The sequence below is a fragment of the Brachyhypopomus gauderio genome, unplaced genomic scaffold (assembly GCF_052324685.1).
Source record: "Brachyhypopomus gauderio isolate BG-103 unplaced genomic scaffold, BGAUD_0.2 sc67, whole genome shotgun sequence".
NCBI classification, from domain to species: Eukaryota; Metazoa; Chordata; class Actinopteri; order Gymnotiformes; family Hypopomidae; genus Brachyhypopomus; species Brachyhypopomus gauderio.
In genome coordinates, this window is record NW_027506888.1 from 1,149,102 (window position 1) to 1,174,289 (window position 25,188).

General features: G+C 41.9%; 2 protein-coding genes and 1 long non-coding RNA gene across 3 annotated transcripts in view; 2 read left to right on the forward strand and 1 right to left on the reverse strand.

Annotated features, from left to right (window-relative positions):
* Positions 1-17,729, forward strand: part of LOC143490841 (complement C3-like) — a 159,887-nt gene extending 142,158 nt beyond the window's left edge. Inside the window, exons 35-42 of the mRNA XM_076989351.1 lie at positions 2,064-2,154; positions 5,206-5,292; positions 6,451-6,556; positions 6,654-6,749; positions 8,230-8,307; positions 8,678-8,761; positions 16,230-16,359; positions 17,276-17,729. Of these exons, the coding sequence (XP_076845466.1) occupies positions 2,064-2,154; positions 5,206-5,292; positions 6,451-6,556; positions 6,654-6,749; positions 8,230-8,307; positions 8,678-8,761; positions 16,230-16,359; positions 17,276-17,426 (823 nt within the window). The 3' untranslated portion in view covers positions 17,427-17,729. The remainder of the gene's footprint in view (positions 1-2,063; positions 2,155-5,205; positions 5,293-6,450; positions 6,557-6,653; positions 6,750-8,229; positions 8,308-8,677; positions 8,762-16,229; positions 16,360-17,275) is intronic.
* Positions 12,175-16,695, reverse strand: LOC143490843 (uncharacterized). Its single transcript, XR_013125002.1, has 2 exons — positions 13,686-16,695; positions 12,175-12,989 (listed from the first exon to the last, which is right to left on the reverse strand). It is a non-coding gene; the product is annotated as an uncharacterized LOC143490843 (long non-coding RNA).
* Positions 17,730-17,871: 142 nt separating the features above from the next.
* Positions 17,872-24,751, forward strand: LOC143490842 (histone chaperone asf1b-B). Its single transcript, XM_076989352.1, has 4 exons — positions 17,872-18,543; positions 20,322-20,437; positions 22,673-22,849; positions 23,194-24,751. Exons 1-4 carry the CDS (start codon positions 18,435-18,437, stop codon positions 23,383-23,385), a joined length of 594 nt encoding a protein of 197 aa, XP_076845467.1. The 5' UTR covers positions 17,872-18,434; the 3' UTR covers positions 23,386-24,751.
* Positions 24,752-25,188: the final 437 nt, after the last annotated feature.

Here is a 25,188-nt window from a genome sequence, read left to right on the forward strand (position 1 = left end):
TCTAAAAATAAATTCTCCGGTTTAAAATATAGTCTCCCGTTAAAAAATTTTTGGCATTTGGGTCCGTATCTAGTTAATCAGGAATGTGATTGGGTCCGGACAGGACGGCGTTCGGGTCCGGATCCGGACCGCGGTCCGCCATTTGGTGATACCTGCACTAGTGATTACTAGGGGGCTGTGGTGCACAAGAGCCCAGAGCAGTGGACAGCCCTAGCCCAGCGCCCGGGGAGCAGTTGGGGTTAGGTGCCTTGCTCAAGGGCACCTCAGTCATGGCCTTAGGCCTGGGAATCGAACCCACGGCCCTCTGGTCACAAGACCAGTTCCCTACCACCAGACCATGACTGCCCCCCCCCCAAAAAATGTATGGTGGAATACTTCCTGACGTAGGATTCGAACCACCTTTGTCCACATGCGTTGTAGACTTCAGCATTGTAGGTGGGAGCACCTTGCTCAACATATAGAGCTATTGGAGATGACCCAAGAGATATTTGGAGATGGAGATATTTGATATACATACAAGCATAACATTTTTGGTTTTTTTTTCATTGTTCTAGTAACAGTTCTAGTCAGATTTTGATTTCTGTTAATGGTAATGGCTGCAGGGGAGGACTCCCTTTATTGTGTTGACTCCTTTATTGTGTTGACTCCTTTATTTCAACAGTATTAATTTCAACTGAATAAGATAAGATAATTCTTAATCCTTTATTAGCCCTACACTGGGGGAATTCTGTGTGGGACTGTAGGTATCTTGAACTGCCTACTGCACTAGCTAGGATACATTCTACGAGAATTACTCTGGATAAGAACTTCTGCTAGATGCCAAAAATGTTAAATTAATGACTCCTTAATTAAAGGGTTTTGGTGCAGTGTGATGTCAGCATCTCTTTATATGCCTTTCTTAATCTAAGAAAAATGAACAAATCTAAGAAAAACATAGATATAAATTAATTTTTCAAACATCCCTAAAATATTGTTATGGTATTTTTAATCAGAATAGACATATTGCAAACTCTCATACTGTTAACATACGCAATGTCAGAATCAGAATCAGAAAAAGTTTTATTGCTATTGTCAATGAACAGGGTTCGCAGACTAGGAATTTGTTTCGGCATTAAGGTGCAACAAGAAACAAGTAATAATAAGGGAATATAAATAGAATGAATAAAGTGAATAAAAGATTAATAAAAATACAAAGGGCATAAAAATACAGGGGCAGAATGTGCAACAACAGTACTATGTACAGCAGTGCATGTGGAATAGTGCATGTGGAATAGTGCATTCCAAGAAAAGTGACGAAGGCAGGTTGTGCGGGATAAGTAACATGATTATGTGCTGTTCTTGAGTCCAATGGCAGAGGGAAAGAAACTGTTCTTGTGGCGGGAGGTTCTGGTCTGAATGGACCGAAGCCTCCTGCCCGAGGGGAGTGGATCCAATAGTCCGTGTGCGGGGTGAGATGGATCTGCTATGATCCGATCCGCTCTCCCCACAGTCCTGGAGACGTACAGTTCTTGGAGAGATGGGAGGCTGCAGCCTATCACCTTCTCAGAGGAGCACACGATGCGCTGCAGCCTTTGTCTGTCCCTGGCAGCGGCCCCGGTGTACCACACCGTGATGGAGGAGCTGAGGATGTACTCAATGATGGCCGTGTAGAACTGTACCATCAGCTGGGCCGGCAGTTTGGCTTTCCTCAGCTGCCGCAGAAAGTACATTCTCTGCTGGGCCTTCTTGATGAGGGAGCTGATGTTCGGTTCCCACTTGAGGTCCTGGGTGATGGTGGTACCAAGGAACCGGTAATAGTCCACAGTGGTGATGGGGGTGTCGGTAAGGATGAGTGGGGACAGGGGGCTTGTGGCTTTCCTGAAGTCCACAATCATCTCCACTGTCTTCTGGGCGTTGAGCACCAAGTTGCTGTTGCTGCACCAGGTCATGTGTCACCTCTGATACAAAATAATACAGTAGTTGAAATGAGACCCTGTACATAATTCAGAAAAAGTTTATATAAAACAATCTGTAAAGTTCATGTTGATAATGTGTAAAGCTCACACTGACAAATCTGTTCTTAGGTTCCTGAACAAGGAGCGGGAAGCTGCTATGACAATTCTTGATGTTGGCATGTTGACGGGGTTTGTACCGGACATGGCGGATCTGGAAAATGTATGATATCATTCAGCAGCCTGAAGATAAGAATGAAAATCTCCCCATTGGTGCCTACCTGTAGCCGGGTTTACATTCAAACATTTCACAAATTTTATGCGCAGGTCTAAAAATGTACTGTTCAAGTTCAAATTAACACAGAAATGAACTAATTAGTATAATAGTATAATTAACCTAATTAATATAATCCATTCATCAATTGAGACTAGCTGGCTTTCCATACAAATATTCCACAAATTTTACAAAATGAATATTTTTTTTTGCAAAAGTCATGTTTCCACCAGGGGTGGAGCGAGAGGGTGTCTTATGGGGCTTTTAGATTTGACAAATGTTTCCCAGGACTTTTTCAGATACTAAAGTTAAAAAATAAAAATAAACACAAAAAATTATCTAAAAAAAAAAAATTTTGAGAGAGGGATAAGGGGTGGCATTGAAACAAGCAAAATTGAGAGATTTAACTTGTAACATACATACTGATGCAACCTGGACACATCATCAGTGATGTTACCTGGGGTCACAGATTGTTTCTTGAGGCAACCTCTGCTGCCTCGGTGGCCTCCTTGATGGCCCTTCGTTTGTTGGCCCCCGTGATGCCCAAGATGTTATATGTCTTGCAAACATGGCCCGCAAATCCTCTGCATCCCACTTCAATGGGCACACACTGTGCTCGCCACCCGTTATTCCGGCACTCCTCCACTAGCTCAGCATACTTTGCCCTTTTCCTCTCATTTGCCCCCTCAATACGGTCCTCCGAGGGTACAGTGAGTTCTAGGAGAACGATATGCTTTGAGGACCTTGAGAGAAGCATGTCAGGTCGCAGTGTTGTAGTTGCAACTATTTCTGGGAACTTCAGTTGCTTCCCCAAGTCAACTTTCAACTCCCAGTCTTGAGCTGTTGATAACAGGCCAGCTGCTGGTGCCCTGGCAGCTGATATTTGTTTTTCTCCAGCCCGGATAAAAGCGATGGTGGTCTTTGGTTGGCAGCGGCGCCTGCACTGGACGATTCCACAGCTGATGGTGTTTGCGATGGCTTTCAGGACGTGATCGTGGCGCCAGCGGTAGCGCCCACGCCCAGGGCTTTTGGACAGCAGCTGAGGATGTGTTCCAGGGTTCCTCTCTTCAGGCAAAGCTTGCAGGCTGGTGACTCCTCCAATCCCCAGCTAAACAGGTTGGATGGGCTTGGTAAATCGTCATAGACAGCCTGGATCAAGAATCGTATGCGTTGGGGTTCTGCTGTCCACAGCTCTGCCCAAGAGACTTTGCGGTCAATTGCGTGCTCCCACCTTGTCCAGGCTCCCTGTTGTCTCATTCCAACCATCTTGCTGGCCCGCTCCTCCTCTACTGATCCCCGCACCTCCTGTTGCACCAGTAATCTCCTTTCCTTGCCCTCCACCTTATCATATTGAGATGCTGTGATGCTTCCCAGGCCAGATTTTCCCTGAGCCACTATTCCGACCATTGCCTTGTGCCATATCCGTGACTCGGCCACATCTGCAGCCTCTACTGCCCTCCATTTCCGCCTTGTCCTCATTTCAATCCCAGCCTGGGAGACTTTTGGGTCCTCTGAATCCCTGTATTGCAGCACTTTCCTGACACAGCACACTTTGAACTCCTCGTTCAGGCTGCTGATGGGGAGCTTTAGCTTGCTGTTCTGGCCATAAAGGGCAATGTTGCTCAGGCTTCGAGGAAGACCCAGCCACTTCCTTAGAAATCTGCTCACTCTCCTTTCAAAGCCTTCAACGGTGGAGATTGGAACTTCGTAAATTAGGAGTGGCCAAAGAATCCGTGAGAGGATGCCATTGTTGGTAAATCCAGGCCTTAAACTTGCCAGGAAGGCCTGATTTGTCCACTGCAGTTAGCCATGTTTCCAGCTCAAGGTTGGTTGAATGGATGGCTGCCGTGTCTTTCTAAATAAGTTGACATGTCGATACGTCATCATTGATTTCAAAAACTCTTCGATCAATGTTTTTCGCATTTTGGCTTTAGTAATGTTCCGACTTTTTCACCTCGTCGTAGTGTAAAAATCTTTTGTGATGTTTGGGTGTTTTCCTAATTTTGGCCTTTTCCCATGCAGGTGTTTTCTTTAAAAAATTCACAAAAACTTGGTGGATGGAAAACCCACTTCACACAAAATTACACAAATTGTAATCAGCTACACAATGCGTGAAGAACAGGAAGTAGAAACATTTAATATAAATAAGGGCGTACTCACACTAGGCTCTGCGATCCGGGCCCGGGCACGGTTGCCTGCCGAAGCACGGTTCGTTTGGCTAGTGTGAGCGCTCCAACCGTGCCCGGGCCCGGATCAGTTAACCGTGCTCGGGCCCGCTTTGAAGAGGTGGGCCAGGGCACGATTCATGTGGACTCGGGCACGGTTCGCTTCTAGTGTGAGCGCTATCCGTGCCCGGGCCCGCTTGGTGCCTCGTGTGATTGGTTCATTTCGCTGGAACTCAAACATGACATCAGTGATGCGACGCTCACGTTAAACAGTCATAGCGGCAAAGCGATTATCAGACAATCGTTGTGTTAAATTATCGATAAATCTGTGCTTGCACCGTGTTTCTGCACTCCCAAAACGACTCCAAAAATACAATAAAAAGAGAATCGTGAACTCCATAGTGTTGTGCGAGCGCGCTTTTTTTCCAAATAAAGCGGCGTTGTGATGACGTAAGCGTGCTCGGGCCGGGTTGCTGAAGCCAGTGTGAGTGCAGGCCAGAGGGGGAGTGGGGAGGGGGGATAACCGGGCCCCAGCACGGATCCAGCAAACCGTGCCTAGTGTGAGTACGCCCTTAGTGTAAAACGGGTCAGAAGTCATAGGTCATAAAATATTTTATCATCTGAAACCTACAAGCATTTGGAATAGCATCTAAATAATTATTACAAAATATGACTATAATTAATATTAATAAATTGTATAGCACTTCTTTAAGCTTTATCATCATGGGAATGTTGCCCAAAACAAACAAACCAAAAAGGCTACTAGAACAGTTTGTCAAAATAAAGTAATTGTGATTAAGTTCAGTGTTTACAGATGCGTTTTACCTTTTTTCAGCTGATGAGAAAGGACAAGTACATTGATGGGTTTGAGATGGACAAACAGCTTTCTGAGCGAGGATCCCTCATCATCTACTTGAAGCAGGTATCAGAACCGACTCTCAACTCCATATCATATTATATTAATAAAGATGATGTGTTCTATAATTCCAGAAAATTAGTTAATGAATTAATTAATCAATGAACTAAAATGTGGTAACATGGGTAGGGTAATAATAAATGTGAAAAGTCAATATAGCTTTTATACATATAAAATATAGCTTTTATACATATAAAATATAGCTTTTATACATATAAAATATAGCTTTTATACATATAAAATATAGCTTTTATACACTGGGACAACATTTGTGTTAGCATTCCATTTTTCATACTTGTTCTCCAGCTTCTCATGTTCCTTCTTTCGGAGCTCTATTATAGCTGCTCTGTTCTTTGCTGATCTGTTATAACTTCCTCGTTGGTTTGACATTATATATCTGGAGGTCCTGGAGCCTGAGTAGTTCTCAACTCTCTGTGGCTCTTCCCATTTGGGTTTGGGGTGGTTTGTATACAATCCTGCCACTTGTTTGTGTCTTTCAGGCACTTTTTTTTTTTTTGCAAAGTCTGCACCTTGGGTCTTGTCAGTCATTGGATGACCCCTGCTTCAATTTACATAGAGATTAGTGCTTGTTCGTATGCTACCAACACTGTTGCTATAATTATGTTGTTCTTTAGTCATGCCATTTCCAGCCATTGATAGTTGTCTCATGTCAGCCAACTCTGCTCTCTGTAGAACGGGTTATGCTGACATGACACCTCCTCTGTTACCATAGTTGCATCCTTAGATGTCTCACCCATGTGTGGAGTGCTTCATACTCTGTGTTCCATGTATTGTGAAGAGTTCTTTGGTCATCAAGGTCGACATAATTGAGCATAAATAAGAATGACACCCAACATAGTAATCGCATCAAACAACACAATAAATTGATGACAGTGTCACTTCTATAGCTGTAGTATTGTCACATCAAAGGCATTCTACCACCTCCAGCTCCACCTCTGGACCTGTGCCACCAGCCAACGTTACAATGTTATTTAATCTATCACCTATTGTGATTGAACCTCAGATAATCATTTGACAGTTTTCTATTTTGAACTTAATGATTGGTTTACTTGTCAGAACTATGTTCCAACCACAAAACCTCTTTCTCTCTCTCCTGTCACGCCCCCCTCCATCTTTGTCCTCTCTCTCTCTCTCCCTCACCAGGTTTCAAATAAACGTAAAGAGAAAATAGCTTTCAAGGTGCACCAGATGTTAAATACTAATCACCCTCAACCTGCAGGAGTCACGATATATGAGTATTATGCCACTGGTGAGAAACCCACACAAAAACAAACACATGGATGAGCATGCTACACTGGTACATTGTATGCAAAACTTTCATTTGCTGTGGTTTGCTGTGTTTCCAGAGAACCGCTGTGTGATGTTTTACGACACGAGCAGAGAGCGAGCGAGTGGATTGCTCTACACAATCTGCCCCAAAGAGGTTTGCACTTGTGCTGAAGGTATGTCACCGCACTGTGTCCCCTATCTACTCCCACAACTGGGGTTGCGGGTGGGATGTGTATGTGTGTGTGTGTTAGAGAGAGAGAGAGAGAACAAGAACTTTAAGCAAGATTACTGTGAAACTGCCACTGCAGGATGTTCCGCTTTACAGAAATCTGATTAACCTTGCTGTCAATGCTAGATTATCTCCACCTACAGAATAGGGATGTCCCGATTCAGCTTTTTGAACTTCCGATCCGATACCTATATTTATTTGCACTTCCAATCCAATACCGATATCGGCCAATACCGATACCGAGCATGTATTAAAGTTTAAAGTTATTTAGCCAACTTACCTTGTTGTCAAACTCATGTTAAAAAGCGCTTTACCAGGGTTGCCAACTTTTGACGTTCGCTTGGAGTGAGATTTTAACCTGGAGCCGGTGGCGAGTGTATTTTGTTGAGCGGGGGGTGGGGGGGGGGGGGGGGGGTGTCGAACGTAAAATGGACACGGATTCAGTGTTATATCGCCGGTGGAAGGCGCCAGAGCTAGCGAACTAGTAACGTATTGAATCATATATGTGGATCTGAGGTAAATAAACTGGATATTTTTTTCCGGCGTGAGATATCGGAAGTGTGGCGTGAGAGCGTGTGAAAACGGTCAAATGCGTGTGTCTCACGCTCAATGCGTGAGAGTTGGCAACCCTGCTTTACTCTTGATAACAAGTAGCCAGCTGAATTAGGTGTGTTTGAATAATACACAATGGTTGGTAAGGAGAAACTGACCTGTTTATTTAGCAATTAATAAACTTAAAATAGACAAAGTAATAAATAACAAACAGAAATGGCATCAGTAAACCAAGGCTTAAAAAGCCATAAGTGCAAATAATATTGTAAATTGTATTTTTAAAAAGTGGCAGTTTGTCACGCTTCGGAAACGTTTCTGCCAGTGTTAGTTGTGTAGGACCTTTCTTTTTGTCTTCGATTTTCTTTAGAAACTCTTCGTGTTGTTTATGGTGGTATTTCGCTAAATGCTTGATTAGATTGGTTGTATTAAACATTCTTAAAGATTTACCACAATGCTTGACTATACTGTGGCATATGTTGCACTCTACCTCTTCGTCTTTGTCGTCCTTTAAGGTAAAATAATCCCACACAACTGACATTTTTACGGATAACTTCAAATGGTTAGGAGGTGCCACTGAGCTAAATTGGGGAGATGCTATGTTTGTGTGCTGAAGGTGTGCTGGAAAATGTGGACCAGATTTTACTCTCATTGGCGAAAACACACCAAAAACTGGAATTGATTTTCTAAATGGGTGCGCTGGAACACCCAGATCGGGAGTCTGGATCTGCATATTCTCATGCCTGCCGATCCGATACCGATACGCATGTTTTGCAAATATAGGCGGCCGATCCGATCCAAATATTGGATCGGGACAAGCCTACTACAGAAATCTGTTTCACTTTCCTCTCACTGCTGGATTATCTCCCATACAGAAAACTGCCCAACACTGAAGGCTGATGCCCCAAAGACAGACATCCGCAATAGGGCAGCCTGTTCCAGCAATGATTATGGTAAACCCTCTGTATGCATGTGTGTGTGACCATGTGTGTGTGACCAGGAAGAGCAGGTAAAGTATGGTGCTAGCAACATTAAATGCATATACCAGGAAGTGCCTGGAGAAAGTCTGGATAAATGCATCAAGTGCTGTACATGTAGATGGAGAGAAAGTGTATGTGTGTGTGCTCAGAACAGATAGGCAGTGTTACAATTTTAAAATGTATGTGTATTCTAGTAACTTATTAGAAACCTGTGGTAATTTTTTGTGTTTCACTACCTTTTTTTGGCTTTATTAATATCCAGACTCATCTGTCCAGACTTTTATTACTGTGCAGACTCTCCAGACTATCTCCTCTCCACTTTTCTTTTCTTTTTGTGGTTCAGTTTACAAGGCAGCTATGAAGGACGTTAGGACATCTGACAACACGGACATCTACACCTTCACCATAGTCAAAATGCTTAAAGAGGGTGAGTGTGTAGTGCAAGTTCCCTGACTGGCTTGATGTACTGCAGAAAGAATCAATTATGCCCAATAAGTTTAAGGTATTTAAAAATGCCTCACCAACAATGATCAAACAGACCCCATTCCAGGCCAGTTCTTTTTCATTTTTAAATATTGTGTCACTGGTTGTGCCTTACAATTGCATATAGTTATGAAACTAAATACAGATGAATACATTTGTAATGGTAACTTCCTATTTGGCCAACCCACACCTTTTAACAGCCTATTACAAAAACCTTTTGAATTACATTTCTAAAAGTGTTTTATATGGTGTACACTATATTGCCAAAAGTATTCGCTCACCTTCCTTGACTCATATATGATTTTAAGTGACATCCCAAGCCTAATCCATAGAGTTCAATATGACGTTGGTCCACACTTTGCAGCTAGACAGACCCTCCAGAATTTTGCGATGTTGCGATTTGCAACTTCAACGCAAATTCAAGCAAACCCCACAAATTCAGGGCGGTATTGCAACTTCAGCCAATCACCGCAACTTTCCCGCAAATTTGACCAATCACCCGCCTTACTTCCATGTGTATGTTCAAGAGGAGCAGACTGAAAGCAGCATGAGCGAGGCGAACATTTCACACTTGCTGACGAAAATAACAGCAAAAGTTCGGGAAAAGCAGTATCCCGGTACACTACATGAAAGCGGGGGTAATCTGTTTTTTTTTTTTTTTGTTTTCAGTGTTTTATTGTTTCACAACGATGGGTTCATACATGTAGTTCCAACAAGTTTAACATTTCTAGCACCAGCCCATCCACTCCCAAGTGATTTTTCATAGTCTTTTAAGAGACGGAAAGTCTATTTCTGCCACCGAGCTGTTGCACTTCGAGGTATCATTTAAAAAAAGTGAGAGGGATCGTTCTGCATTCTCTGTCCCAAAACCTGTGTTTCAGGGGGTGGGGCATACAAAAACTTGAGGGATCATTCCTGCCCAAATTATTTCATACCACATAGAGTAAGAGAAATAAAATCATTGCTTGACATGTTAAAACCAGGGGTAAAACACAGGATAAGAAGCATAATACCCATAAGGAGATCCAAATAAATAAATAAATGGACAATAAATACATGGGTAAATAAATAGGTAAATAGATAATTAAAATGGATTACTAAATAGAGGAAACCATACAACATTTACACCCTATTGCAATGTAATCACAAAAAAAAGCAAAAACACACCGCAACTTGCATCGAAATTTTTTTGAAAAACACCCGCATCATCAAACATTCAGACGCTCCAGAATTTTGCAATGTTGCGATTTGCAACTTCAACGCAAATTCAAGCAAACCCCGCGAATTCAGGGCGGTGTTGCAACTTCAGCCAATCACCACAACTTTCCCACAAATTTGACCAATCACTGATGTCGTCTTGATGTGACGTCGACAAACTCCCGCCTTACTTCTGTGTATACGTTCAAGAAGAGCAGACTGAAAGCAGCATGAGCGAGGCGAACGTTTCACACTTGCCGACGAAAATAACGGGAAAAGATCAGGAAAAGCAGTATCCCGGTACACTACATGAAAGCGGGGGTAAACTGGTTTTTTTATTGTTTCACAACAACGGGTTCATACATGTATTTCCAACAAGTTTAACATTTCTAGTACCAGCCCATCCACTCCAAGTGATTTTTCATAGTCTTTTAAGAGACGGAAAGTCCATTTCTGCCACTGAGCTGTTGCACTTCGAGGGATCATTTCAAGAAAGTGAGAGGGATCATTGTGCATTCTCTGCCCCAAGACCTGTGTTTCAGGGGGTGGGGCATACAAAAACTCGAGAGGGATCATTCCTGCCCAAACTATTTCATACAACATAGGAGTAAGAGAAATAAAATTATTGCTTTAAGTGTTAAAACCAGGGGTAAAACACAGGATAAGAAGCATAATACCCATAGGGAGATCTAAATAAATAAATAAATAAATAAACTACTAAATAGAGGAAACCATACAACATTTACTCCCTATTGCAATGTAATCACAAAAAAAAGCAAAAACACACCGCAACTTGCATCGCAATTTTTTTTTTTTAAACACCCGCAACATCAAACATTTTAGCCCGCAACAATCACAAAAGAGGCCCGCGAAATCCTGGTGGGACTGGCTAGAACAGCTTCAACACATCTGGGAAGGCTGTCCACAAGATTTAGTGTGTTTATGAGGATTTTTGGCCATTCTTCCAGAAGCCCATTTGTGAGGTCACAAACTGATGTTGGACGAGAATGCCTGGCTCTCAGTCTCCACTCTAATTCATCCCAAAGGTGTTTTATCGGATTGAGGTCAGGACTCTGTTCAGGCCGGTCAAGTTCATCCACATCAGATTGCCATTCATGTCTTTATAGACCTTGCTTTGTGCTCTGGTGCACTGGTCATGTTGGAAGAGGAAGGGGCCAGCTCCAAACTATTCCCATAAAGTTGGGAGCATGGAATTTTCCAAAATGTCTTTGTATGCTGTGATGAAGCATTCAGACCAGCTCCTGAAAAACAACCCCACACCATAATCCCCCCTCCACCAAACATTACACATGGCACAATGCAGTCAGACAAGTACCATTCTCCTGGCAACAGCCAAACCAAGACTCGTCCATCAGATTGCCAGATATAGGCCGTAAGGTGAACCCCGTTTTCGTTCTGATCCGCTCCGCGATCTCCGAACTACATGCCCGTTAGCTGATAAAAACGATCAGGTTATATTGCACTTACCAAAAAAGTTTCGCGTCACAGAATCCTGTACTTTGTTTGAATCGAGACGTTTTCTGAAGAACTATTTTCCTCACGCTGAATGACGATTTTGACGTCAAAAGACACCGCGTGACCGCGCTAAACCAATCACGTAACCGATTTACGACAACAAACGGGAAAAAATGACAACCTGCCTAGTGCTGTCAAATATAATCTACAGAAAGAAATCTCCCAAAATATAATTTTATAGTGGGCATAAAATAATTATTATCAACAATATCGTTGATTAATATTATTTTATGCCCACTTTATATACAATAACGCACTATTTAGTATTTATTTGGCCCTCAGAAATACATGAATGAGCATTATCATAATCCTCATTCATGTATTTCTGAATTGGGCCAAATTAATACTAAATATTGCTTTATTTACAGCACGAATTACAATTATGCAAGTGACCTTTCATGTTGTCAGTTGATCAATTAATGGAAATAATTCCAATAATTATTGATAGCCATCCATGTGTTTGTAACAGGGGCTAAATGAATTCCAAGCAGTGCTTTATTTATAGAACAAACAACTATTGTGCAAGTGGATGATAAGGTTACCCTTTCATGTTATTTTTATAAATAAATGGAAATAATTTTATTTTTTTTAGGAATTATTTATCAATAATTATCAATTATCAAGGACCCTTCAGGTATTCATTTATTCACTAACAACACATAAAAAACTATCAAAACAATGAGGGTATACACATCAACTGGCATAAACTTATATACGTATATACATAACCATAATAAAAGGAATGACAATGACACAAATAGAATAGAGGTAAAATCACACACACACACACACACACACACACACAGTGTATGACATGTAGAACAGAATCAGGGGCTGGATTTCTTATCATCATGTCACGTGAAGGTTTCCATCTTCAGTCTGTGTCCTTGATGTGAATGAGGATGCTCTACACACACACACACACACACACACACACACACACACACACACACACACTCTGTCCTTGATGTGAATGAGGATGCTCTACACACACACACACACACACACACACACACACACACACACACACACACACACACACACACACACACACACTCTGTCCTTGATGTGAATGAGGATGCTCTACACACACACACACACACACACACACACACACACACACACACACACACACACACTCTGTCCTTGATGTGAATGAGGATGCTCTACACACACACACACACACACACACACACACACACACACACACACACACACACACACACACTCTGTCCTTGATGTGAATGAGGATGCTCTACACACACACACACACACACACACACTCTGTCCTTGATGTGAATGAGGATGCTCTACACACACACACACACACACACACACACACACACACACACACACACACACACACACACACACTCTGTCCTTGATGTGAATGAGGACGCTCTGGTCATCCTTCACTTCAGCAGCTTCCTGCTACTTGCCTTGTACAAAAGAAAAGAACAAAGGATGAATAAATAGGCAGGCAAAAAAATGAAGACATTTTTCCTGGTGGTGTGGTGTTGTAAAAATGGTGCTAGGTGTTGCACCCAAAAAAAGATTTCTTGTGCACACAGATGTACAGCACTGCCAGGACACACCTCTAGAGACAAGTGTGGATCTGGGGCCGCCCAGCAACACACAGGGACAGTCCCAAGTGTACAAGTGTGAGAGAGGGGCAGTGGGGGGTGGGGGAATGGACCGGGGGAGGGGCTTGCTGCTGTAAAGCAGTGTGTTGACCAGACAGGGCATCAGGATGAGGAGCCACAATTCTAAACAGGTATTCAGTGGCATAATAACATCAGGCATGCTATGACATTTATACAAACATACCCAGTACCCCATTAAAGTCAAAGTGTGCTTCATTCTATATCAAAGATCTCAAAACAATGGGGGGGGGGGGGTATTATAGGCATAGGGATGTTATGTATTGGAAAGTAATTTCACACCCACACACATCACATTATGGCAATTCAGACATACATTGATATTAGAATTAGACAAATACAAGGATTGTGTAGCAGTATAGGCTACATAGTCATTCAACTTCTCCCAACATCTGTGTGTGTGTTGGGGGATGGGATGCATTTGCATAGACTACCTACTGTGTGGTGGGGGGAGAGGGTGATACACAGTCTTACCTGCAGTTAATTCTGTGTTTTTGTCAAAGCTTCTTTATGGCGTCTGCCACCCGCGACGACAAATTTGCAGCCTTTCTTGCAAATGATGCAGATGGCAGGAAGAACGGAGCCAGAGCTGGAGATGGACAGGCTTGATCTGGACCGAAGTGTCCTGGTCGGAGTATTCCCAGTAGTTTGGCGGTCCTGTTGGTCATCTCCCCTCTCTGTTTCTCGCACGAGACGCCGTTTAGTTCTTCCGATCTCTCGCTGGTCAATAATCATCCGTTACATGTGGGATGTAAACCCGCATCATCGGGAATTTCTTCAAATGCAGTTCAAGAGTGTTTGAAACTTTCTGCTACGTCTCTGCACTCGCCCCGCAACTCTAGCCACTGCCGAAGACTATTTCGAAAATTATTCCACCTTGTGCTGGTGAAATTCTGTATTTCCTCATGTTTAACAGACGATATATGCATGTAACAATTCTTATGTTTCGAAGATTTCTTTTTTTGAACACTTTCGGACGAGATTTCCTCTTCTTCGGTACCGCTGGATCAACGCGCTGCTACAACGACGTCTGCTTCTGTTTACTAGCTCAGCTGACATACCAGCGATCCGATTGGTCCTTTCTGATGACGTCTCAACCGTGGCACCTCTCAAGAGCCAAAGTGTTATTACGCCTACCAGGCACTAGTCCTTCCATTAAACGCTGCGAACAAAATAAGTACTGTATTTTGAGCGGCGAAACTTTTTTTTAAACCTCAACATAACTCGTTCTTTTTTATGAGCTGAAGCGTGTTTGGTTCGGATAGCGCGGAGCGGAATTTCTTTTCTGAAGGACTTTTCGACCTCAGCATGGAGCGTGTGTTTACTTCATCCCTGTCGTCGCTGACGAGACTGAATTTTAAATACGTTTCCAGTATCGTTGGAGAACATTCAACAACGAACGGTTCCAAGTTAAATAGAGGCTACAAATTGTTTGTAGAATAATTTATTCACTTATACCAGGGGAAGCTAACATCAGCTAGCACTAGCTAGGTAACTAACTATTATTTAAGGTATAGCTGGTTCCATTAGTCATCCTACGGAGTGGTAAAACAGTCTATATTATTATGATATATATTATATTACAAATGATACTGACAGCTTTAAGCTGGGCGTACACTACGATATTTTAAATCGTGTACTCAGCTCCAGCTCAAACTGTACGACTAAATCGCAGGGTTTAAAAGTTCACAGCTCACGATTCATATACTCACACTATACGACCCGACACTCTCATGCGATCTCACAAGGAGCGATTTGAATTTCAAACATGTTTGATATTCTTGCGACGCTGCGATTTCTGATCGGGAGTTGGTCGTGAGGTGTGAATCGCTCCTCGTTTACCTGTGTAAACTATACGATGCACGACACGCGATTGAGCCGAAACTCGGCCCGATCGAAAAATAGTCGCACAAGTGAAAAATCGGCTGAAAATGGGCCAAAAATCGCACAGTGTACGCCCAGCTTTAGTTAACAATATCTAGCTAGGTTAAGCTGGGCGTACACTGCGATTTTTGAAACCGGCTGAAAACCGGCTGGGAACAGTAACAGTAACAGCGAACAGCACCAACTTTTAGCCGCGAGCTTCCTGCTATGTAGTCTGCAGCAGTGAAATGCTGGCTACACACAAAGATGCTCCGTATCACAAAGTTTTCCCCTTCATCCCTCCTAATTGCACAAACCCATTTTCTTTTCTGCTCGTCGTCAGCCGGAAAACCATAGAAACTGAGATACGACTGTTTTTACTTCGAGATCGAGCACCCTGGTGCACTGCAAAAGCTCTTGTTATTGGACTCTGCCATTGTTTAATGTGTAACGGAAGTAACTTTACCCTGCAACGAGAGCTTCCGGAAGAAAAAATGCAGAAGTGTGAAAAGGGCCTATAGAGAAGCACGATTAGTCCAGCGGAAGCGTGCGTTACACCACTGCATCTGACGCTTTGCATTGCACTTGGTGATGTATGGCTTGGATTCAGCTGCTCGACCATGGAAACTCATTCTATTAAGCTTTCGGCACTCTGTTCTTGAGCTAATCTGAAGACCACATGAAGTTTTGATGTCTGTAGTGATTTACTCTGCAGAAACTTAGCAACCTCTTCACACTATGCACTTCAGCATCCGCTGACCCCCCTCTGTCAGTTTACGTAGCCTACCACTTTGTGGCTCAGTTGCTGTTGTTCCTAAACACTTCCGTTTTCTTATAATACAGCTGATAGTTAACTGTGAAATATTTAGGAGCAAGGAAATTTCACAACAGGATTTGTTGCAGAGGTGGTATCCTATCACAGTTCCACAGTTCATGGAAGTGATTGGAACACCTGATTCCGTTCATTTGAATGGGTGAGTGAATTATTTTGGCAATATAGTGTATGTGATCTTTATAGGCTTTTTTCAAAGCTCCTGCTATTGTTTTAGGCCCCCTAGTGGCAGTAACAAACATATAAATGCAGCACTATAATCAGAGCCAGATATAGTGTGTCAGATCCATCTGTATTATGCATCTGTGTGTTTGGCTCCTAAGGAACTGATCGCAATGTGGTTGGTAAAACAAGGGAGTTCTCAGTTCATCATCGCTGCAGTACAAAACTGGGTCTGAAGGTGAAAGACAGCTATCTCATCATGGGCCCTGAACCAGAGAAGGTTGGGACAAGGTAACAAATGTCTCCACAGTGACACAAATGCACCCAGTGAGAGCATTTTCTCCCAATTAAAATACTCCTCTCTTACATGGACACATGCTGGATACTTATAAGTGAACTAATTAATTTTATACTTTTATAGCATCTTACAATTAACAAGTTTTTAAGTTGTGGTGCAAGTGTGTGTGTGGTTCACACTCATGTTGTCATTACCTAATGACTAACATCTGATATCCCTTCGTTAAATATGGTTTTGTGTGCACCATCATTGCTACCGTTAACGCTGTTACTGAAGGGGTAGAGCTTATGGGGCTTAAGCTCCGGACAAAATCCTCCCCAAATATTTTTGTTAAAAATATAGTAGAAAAAATATAAATAAAAGTTTAAAATAAATAAACCTCATAAATTCTCTAATTGGACTGGTAAAATCAATGTTTAAAAAATTATATATGACAAATTATTTTAAAACAATCATGGAAGTTATTTTCACTGGTCATTGTTGCCTTAGTTCTGACACATGGGTAAATAAAAGTTCACTTCTAAACCAAAAAGTTATAAAAGTGAAAAAGTGAATTCTGATTCTGGACATTTGGGTTAAGACCCGGATATTTAAACTGTTTGGCTCCGTCCATATCTGACTTCCATAGAGAAAAACACATAACTCATCACTTGAGTGTTGCTTATAGGGGGCTCCAAGCTCATAGCTTAGTGAAACAGTATGAATCTGTACAGACCCAAATGCCAAGAAACTGTCCCAGCACCCACTAGATCCAGGGTGATCCACTTAACAGTGTTTATCTGTCAGGCTAAATAAAGAGTCTCTCGGACATGTTGTGGCACAATTGACTTGGGAATAAAACACTTTTATTTCTGAGGGAGGATCTCGAATGCACTCTTTAATCAGATGTGCCATTCTGTTTGTTGTCAGTTTTCGCTACATGTTTACAGCCGAGACATGGATAGAGTATTGGCCCACCTCCAGTGAAGGTCAGGAGAAAAAGGACAACAATAATCTGAGGTACAATGGCTTGAAAGAGCTCGAGCATATCTTCCAGGAGGAAGGGGGTTGCATGACCTAAACAACCTGAAGTGTACTTCTCTGAAGTGTACTCTGCACTCTGCATATCATCTGATTTGCTTTCCTAGTAAGGCCATGGAGAATGAGAATGTAATTACATAGTTTGATAATTCACCCATTGACACAATTTCAGTACACAGAAATCACAGCAATCATGTAACAGTTACCTGTGATTTTTTTATTTTTATGGCATACTGGTTTTGTTTCATGTGCCCTTGTTCATTTGTACTGGTAGTTTGATTTATCATGTACCCAATGGTTCATGGAAATTATATATACATATAAATAAACAAGGTACATTTAATCTGTATGTGGAAATGCGTGTCATTATATGTGTCCTCGGTGTATTAAAACTACAAAATTTCCAGTGTATAACGTCTGAAAAATGTAATGTAAATATCACCACACTAGGTGGCAACCATCGTGTTTTTTGGTCATGTTGCGAGGCTCTACGACGAGAAAAGTGAGACGCCAAAAAAACAAAACGCTTAATGTTGTCATTTTAGCTCATGGAAAGGTTTTAGTACCTAATCCGTTTTCAATAGTTGTGTGTAAGAAAGGGGACTCTTTAGGAAAAAAAACTTTTTGTTCGTACTTCACGTCAAATGAGGTTTTCGAGACATAGCGGTTCAAGATGCCACTTCAATGAAAGGTGATCTAGCTAGCTAGATAAATTAGGTAATTGTTAAAATCCTGTAAGCTGTAGCTAGCTAACCTCTCGTCAACTGTAACAGTCAAACCAGTTAACATTAGCAGCCAGACAAAATAGCTAGCTAGCCACTTGTATCATTTAACTGGCATTACTAGCTAACTAGCCATTTAACTTGATGTTTTGGGACGACGGTGATACATTTTGACACATCCACCACTGTAACTATAACGGCAGTTAGCTAGTTTTATATTCAAGTCAATACATTCAATTATATAGTTTAAGTAACTATATAGTAAGGTCACTTCAAGGCTATAGATATCTAGCGAACTTGTTAACAAGCTATTTCGTCAGCTTATTATGGCGAAAGTACAAGTGTTAAATGTAGCCGTCCTGGACAACCCAAGTCCTTTTGGGAATCCCTTCCAGTTTGAGATCACATTTGAATGTATGGAGGATCTACCCGAAGGTAAGTTCACCAGATGGTGTGTTTTAAGCAACACTAATATCTATTTTTTTATTCGACTCCAGGCTTAGAACGATTTCATACCGTTAATGTTCGCGGAGTCCGCGAGACGGTGCGCGCGGACGCAGCTCTCTTCCTGATTGGCTGGGCTATGGAGCGCTGACGGACCGTGTTTACAGCAGGACTGATTGGACTAATCAGAAGCGACGTGCGCTGTCGGCCTGTAAAAATATTCCGTGAGAATCGGTCCGTTATATTCCATGTTTAGAATCGGTCCGTTGATTTATTTCCTTTAAAAAAGGCCTGTAACTGATTTTAACAGATTTCTGCGTCGAATTATTGTATTTCTGATTAGGTTCATTATTAAACATTACGTATACAGTATCTGTAACTGCGACGTGAATAGTTGATGTCTCCTTACCACAGTGAAATAATATTTTCAGATCTTGCCATATCTTACGTATGACCATGTTAATGTGGTTCCTCGGAAAGCAGAATAAATCAGTTTTCCGAAAGCATAAAATGGAGTATTGTTTTGTAGTCGAGTTGTAATTTATTATAGCGCCTTCGTCAACATTCTGATTATTAGAAGAAGAATAACGCGCAGAGCCTTAAAGTATTTTTCGCAGTGCACGCGCTAAACGTCCGTGTCATTGTGTTTTGCTATTTTAAATAATAAAGTCTATTGGCAACCCCATTTTTTTACAGAATAAACTCGTGTACATTTGTCCCACGTTGTCTGAGACAGGAGAGTTAGTGGATGGACGTCAGGAATGTTTATAAAGCATTATAGCTGCGAACTCGTAGCTCAGTTTTGGCGGTCTAACAATTGTTACCTGTAGAAAGTTGGAACTAGATTATACACAGATTATACACACACCTTCAGGTGAAGTATCATACACAAGCCCACAAATGATAACACATCCTCTTGTAAGCAACCTAATTTTTGTATAGTGTTACCAGTATAAATGTTATTTCATGTAATAAACGATACTTGCTATAGTTTAAAATTGTAATCAGTTAATTGTGTGCGCTTATTGTCTTTCTAAAAAGTTGCTGTAATAGTGAGTAGCCAACCGATGATAATTGCACTGTCTGCAAACCTTAACCAGACGGCGCATAGGAGCGGTGTTTGCTAAGTAGCTAGTCTGTGAAGACCAGTGCCCAGGAAATGAAGGCCCTAACCATAATTTCTTTTTCACTTTTTAACTATAAAGTGCTTAAATTTTTCATGTTTATAAATGCTTGCTTTTTTGTCCAGTCTATATTGTTTTACAATACTGCAGTAGTCCAGAAGCTGTTAATTCTGGTATCACAGATATTATAACAGAATTGTTTCTGCCCCTGTTGCTTAGATATTGATACTTTATCAGCACACACTTGGTTTTATGGTCTGTAAAGTTGACAGTGGGTCACTTTCATACAGGGCCGGAGCCAGAACATATACAGTGAGGGGGCGTCAGAAAATTTCGGGGGGGCGAACGTAAGTTGTTGAGCGGGGGGGGTGCGTGTAACGATTGTCGAGCGGCCGAGGGAGCACCATGTAGCGATTGTTGTAAAATAAATGGGTCTTATTTTTTACATTGAGGGGGCGGGACACCTCGACTGAGGGGGCGACGCCCCCATTCGCCCCCCCGTGGCGCCGGCCCTGCTTTCATACACATCTTCAGCTGATCAGCTACACACCACAACACAACCAGACAGGACTCCACCCCATCCTGAAGCGCCCCCCCCCCCCTCTCTCTCTCTCTCTCTCTCTCTCTCTCTCTCTCTGGGAACAGATCTGGAGTGGAAAATCATATACGTGGGCTCTGCGGAGAGTGAGGAGTACGACCAGACTCTGGACTCGGTGCTGGTTGGCCCTGTTCCTGCAGGCAGACATATGTTTGTTTTTCAGGTGAGCTGACACGTTTTGGCTTCTTTGTCATGTCATTTCTTTTAATCCCTTGTGTGACTGCATTGGCCAGAACACCACCTGCTGTGTGTGTGTGTGTGTGTGTGTGTGTGTGTGTGTGTGCGTGTGTGTGCGTGTGCGTGCTCGTGCACAGGGGAGGGATTTCCAACCTTTTTGTAAGTTGTGGCCCACTTAACCCTCCACAAAATGTTTTGCAGCCCACACGAGAACTTGTACACAATTTGAAATCCAAACAAATTGTATCTAGTTATTCACTGCTGCATTTCCTTTTTTTTTTATTTATGCTTGGTTTTCTCAGCTTTGTCAGAGATACATTGAGAAGATCTTTTGTTGTTAGAGATCCTGTTTTTAAATATTTATCCATGATATGTGAAACTCATACAAGATGATACACACGTTTCAATCAGTCGCAATAATTAACATGACTTCCATTCTAATACATTGTTAGCCATGTGACTGACCATTCCAGATGAATCAGTGAGCTCGATCTAAATATAATGTTTTATTTTTGCAAATTATTTAGATACGTCACATCTGAAGTTATCTTTGGTGATATAGCTGTGTATATTAGATGACGTTTTATGTTAGAAAACAAAGCCAATCAACTTTTGAATAACGGCCTTCTTGCAGTACCACTTCAGCCCACAGGAGGGCAAAGGCCCATAAGTTGAAATCCACTGGTGTAGAGTATGCAATGTTACCTGTTAAGCCATGGTGTGTTCGAGAAAACGGTGAACATGCAAACATGGTGCCATGTTAACTTGTTCAAGTCCAAAAAATTTGCCCCGTCTTACTCACACTGATAAAACCTGACATTTAATTAACACAACACCTTTTGTTCACGCTTAATAACTTTTAAGTGCTTTACTTTGAGCAGAAAAGGCTAAATAATTATAAACATTACCAGAGGTGGGGACTCGAGTCACATGACTTGGACTCGAGTCAGACTCGAGTCATTAATATTAAGACTTTTGACTTGACTTGAAAAAATATTCAGAGACTTAGACTTGACTTGGACTTTTACTTCAATAACTTGGGACTTGAATTGGACTTGAACCTGTTTACTTGCAAAGACTTGATTTTTTTTTTACCCCAAATCTAAATTTTAAAACGCATATTAATATTTATAAAGTGCGCCCCATTAATTTCATTTCCGTCCTTCTGACGCAGACCGGCGTTACACCAGATTCTGTGACCGTCGAGTTTTGTGACCACAGGGGGCGCTATTTCACAGTTTCTGTTCAGAGGCACAAACGCTTTACGAATGCTACGTAAACTACGCTGATGCACTTTCTTTACTCGTTTTGTTGGTGTCCACGAGCCAAAATATGACAGATGTTTATATTTACATTTATCGTCTCTTAATTACATAAATGTACTTAAACAAGATTTACCATCCCCTCACCATTGCAGCCAACAAAGAAATCATGAATGGGATGTACAGGTGAGCCTTTTTAACTGGGGTCACCAATTCTGACGGCAGCCATCAGAATATGTGACCACACTGAATCTCCAGGTAACAATAGTACACCGTGACCCCACAATAACAGAAAACAATGAAAAAATAACCCTAACCTTTTATTAGTCTATATTTAAACATTTTATCCAAATGTTTAGAATAACCATTCGTAATGACAGCATCTTGCTTACGATGAAGCTTGCTATTTTCGTGTAAAATGATGTAACGAAACATTCTTGTTTAAGTACATTTATGTAATTAAGAGAAGATAAAATGTAAATGATCTGTCATCTTTTGGCTGGCGGACACCAACAAAACGAGTAAAGAAACGCATCAGCGTAGCATTCGTAAAGCGTTGGTGCCTGTAAAAAAAAAGACTCGAAAGGACTTGAAATTCCAAGTTTCAGACTTGGGACTTGACTTGACGGTTGCCTGTCTTGACTCGAGACTTGACTTGAGTTGACTGTCTTTGCTTGAGACTTGACTCGGGACTTGAGGACTTATGCTACCATTGTTAATTATAAAATGTTAAAATTAATGTTAGCACCATACATAGGATGGGTGGGGGAAGCAAAAGTCCTGGGTTAAAAACTCTTATCAGACTACTGAGGGAAGGTTAAAATGGTGGTTATAATGCACAGAGCAGTTAACAAGTTATATATTAAAATTTTTACAAATATAAAATGTACAAAATGTTTACAGATGTTCAAATGTGCACTTGAACATTCCATGATCCCTGCTCCCATGTGTCCTGGCAGGCGGACGCTCCCAACACTGCTCTGATTCCCGAGAGCGATGCAGTGGGTGTGACCGTCGTGCTCATCACGTGCACCTACCGCAGTCAGGAGTTCATCCGCATTGGATACTACGTCAATAACGAGTACACAGACCCCGACCTGCGAGAGAACCCGCCCATCAGACCTGACTATGCGCAGGTAAAGACACAGATGTGTGCATGTGACATATACAACCATGAATGTTATCATACTGACGATTTTTAATATGTATAAATTGTGCAGGACTCAGCTGTCCAGTGGGACGTTTAGATGAGAGTAAATTCAAAACAACATGGAGACTTCCAGTGACCTTTGTTACTGACTGATCACTGGTCGTTCTCTAGGGCCCGCTTTACCTAAGAAATTGAAAAAATTTAAACAGCAATTAACCAGACTGTTGGTGTTGTAATGTTTTATCTGCCAGACTCTGGCAGCCCCTTTTCTCACTAGTTCTGTGTATGATTGTTAGCCTTTTTTAAATCAGTGTTCTTGCTGATTCTCAGTTGCAGAGAAACATCTTGGCGTCAAACCCACGTGTTACACGATTTCACATTAACTGGGAGATGAGCATGGACAAAATGGAGGACTCTGAGAATGTAGACCCTGCCCCCAATGCTATGGTACCACCCACCTGCCTTCCTGGCAAAGCCCCTTCCCTGGGACTCGTGCCGGACAATTCTATGGACTGCCTGTAGAGGGAATGCACATGTGAGTTCATGTGCAAAGACAGACACACATGGGGAAGAAAAATTGCAGAAGGAAGCAACAGACAGATATACCTACACTGTGTCCTTGTTGAGCTTACCTTGCAACACTTACAGGACGTAATGTTTGAAACACCTCAATGCACTTCTTGTCCTGTCCACACGGGGTCAGTGAGGAGCCTCCTGCAGAAGCTGAGATAACTGCGCACTTCCAGGTGTTTGCAGCCTTACCCGGCAGGAGCCAGGCCTGGCTGCATGTGTGAACTAACTCCCACCAGCAGGATTTCAGTATTAATAAATGTGCAGTAAGCCCTCTGGTACTCACCAACACTCCCCTTTCTCTCCTCTTTGAGTCAAAATGGACCCATTTGATCACAAGCTTAGTGGATTGTTTGTTTTGTTTAGTTTTTTTCTTTGGTCCAGTTTTTTCCCTTATCTGTTTGGTTTACTTATTTCTCTGTCATCTCAGTACAGCACATATGACAGCATGTGCTAAAATAGATTGAAAATAAATACAAGTTGCTGTCATTGGTTTTACAGGATTCTCTCTGTCAGTCCCTAAATCTGCTTGGCTCACTCAACCACAGACACACACGTGTCGTCATTTTAGCTGCTCTGGTTTCCAGGCAACAGCTGTTAGGAATATATTTGGTGTGTTCTACCTAGTGGTGGGCCGTTATCGGCGTTAATGGCATTCGATAATGTGATACTCTTATCGGGCGATATAAAAAATATCGCCATTAATCTATTCTTAAAGTTGGGTTGGGAACTGGGTCAAAATAGGTAAGCAAACTATGATGACCTTCACCTTGATAGTTTAGCTCGGGTGAATTCCTAACCAAATTGCACAGTAGGGGGTGAGGATGAGTTTTCAAACCTGTGAATTACAAAGACTACCACAACAAATCGCACGTGTGTTTACATGGATGCAGCCACAAAGCCGCCAGGTTTGCTTCATGGAAAATTCATTTTTAAGAAGCTTCCTAATGGAGACATTGACAAGACTAAAGTAGTTTGCACCTTAAGCAACGTGGAATTAGTTTATTGTAGGAGTTCTACCAGTCTGAAGTACCATTTAAACGCAAAGCACCCGTTTGCTAATGCTGCTGACGCTGGTCAAACACTGATGCAGCCCAGGGGAAGAGTCACCGCCGCCGAAAACAGGTTAAATGTACTAAATGTTGGCTTACATTTCAAATCCCATGTTTAGCTGAATAAACATGTTATCAACCCCTTTTAATGTACAGTATGTAGGCTTACAAATTCATGTTTGACTGAATATGCCTTCTTAAAGTATGTAGGCTTACAGTACTATTTTCATGTTTAACTGAATAAACCGTTGAACACGAGTAGCCTACATTTTATTGAGCATGTTTTTTTTTCTTCAAGTATCAAAGTAGAACAGCTTCCTCAAGCAGTCATTGATGCATTTTGGAAACAGGAGATGAGCCCCTGCAGGGGCGGAGCTAGACTTTTTTTCAAGGGGTGGCCAAAGGGTGACCAAGGATTTATCAGAGGGGTCCATATACTAATGACGAACGAAAGGAAACATATTTTCTCTTAAAATTACCATTTCCAGTGGGGTGGCACTAGGGGTGGCAAGGGCTCTGCCCCCCCCTTTGGCTCCACCACTGAGCCCCTGGTCTAATGCACCTTCTGTATTAAGAAACCCTATCTCAAAGACTGACTTTTAGTCATTACTTGGGTAACAATCATATTCTGAATGAGCCATTTTAATCTAGATTAATCTAGATTAATTTCAAGATTTCAGTGAGATTTTCTAGATTAAAAAAA

What these genes read in the sequence shown, in the direction of transcription:
- LOC143490842 (XM_076989352.1), top strand. Translation starts at nt 18,435, where the DNA reads ATGGCGAAAGTACAAGTGTTAAATGTAGCCGTCCTGGACAACCCAAGT. An exon ending in TATGGAGGATCTACCCGAAG is followed by an intron (nt 18,544 to 20,321) that starts GTAAGTTCACCA and finishes CTCTGGGAACAG; the next exon opens with ATCTGGAGTGGAAAATCATA. An exon ending in TCAGACCTGACTATGCGCAG is followed by an intron (nt 22,850 to 23,193) that starts GTAAAGACACAG and finishes GCTGATTCTCAG; the next exon opens with TTGCAGAGAAACATCTTGGC.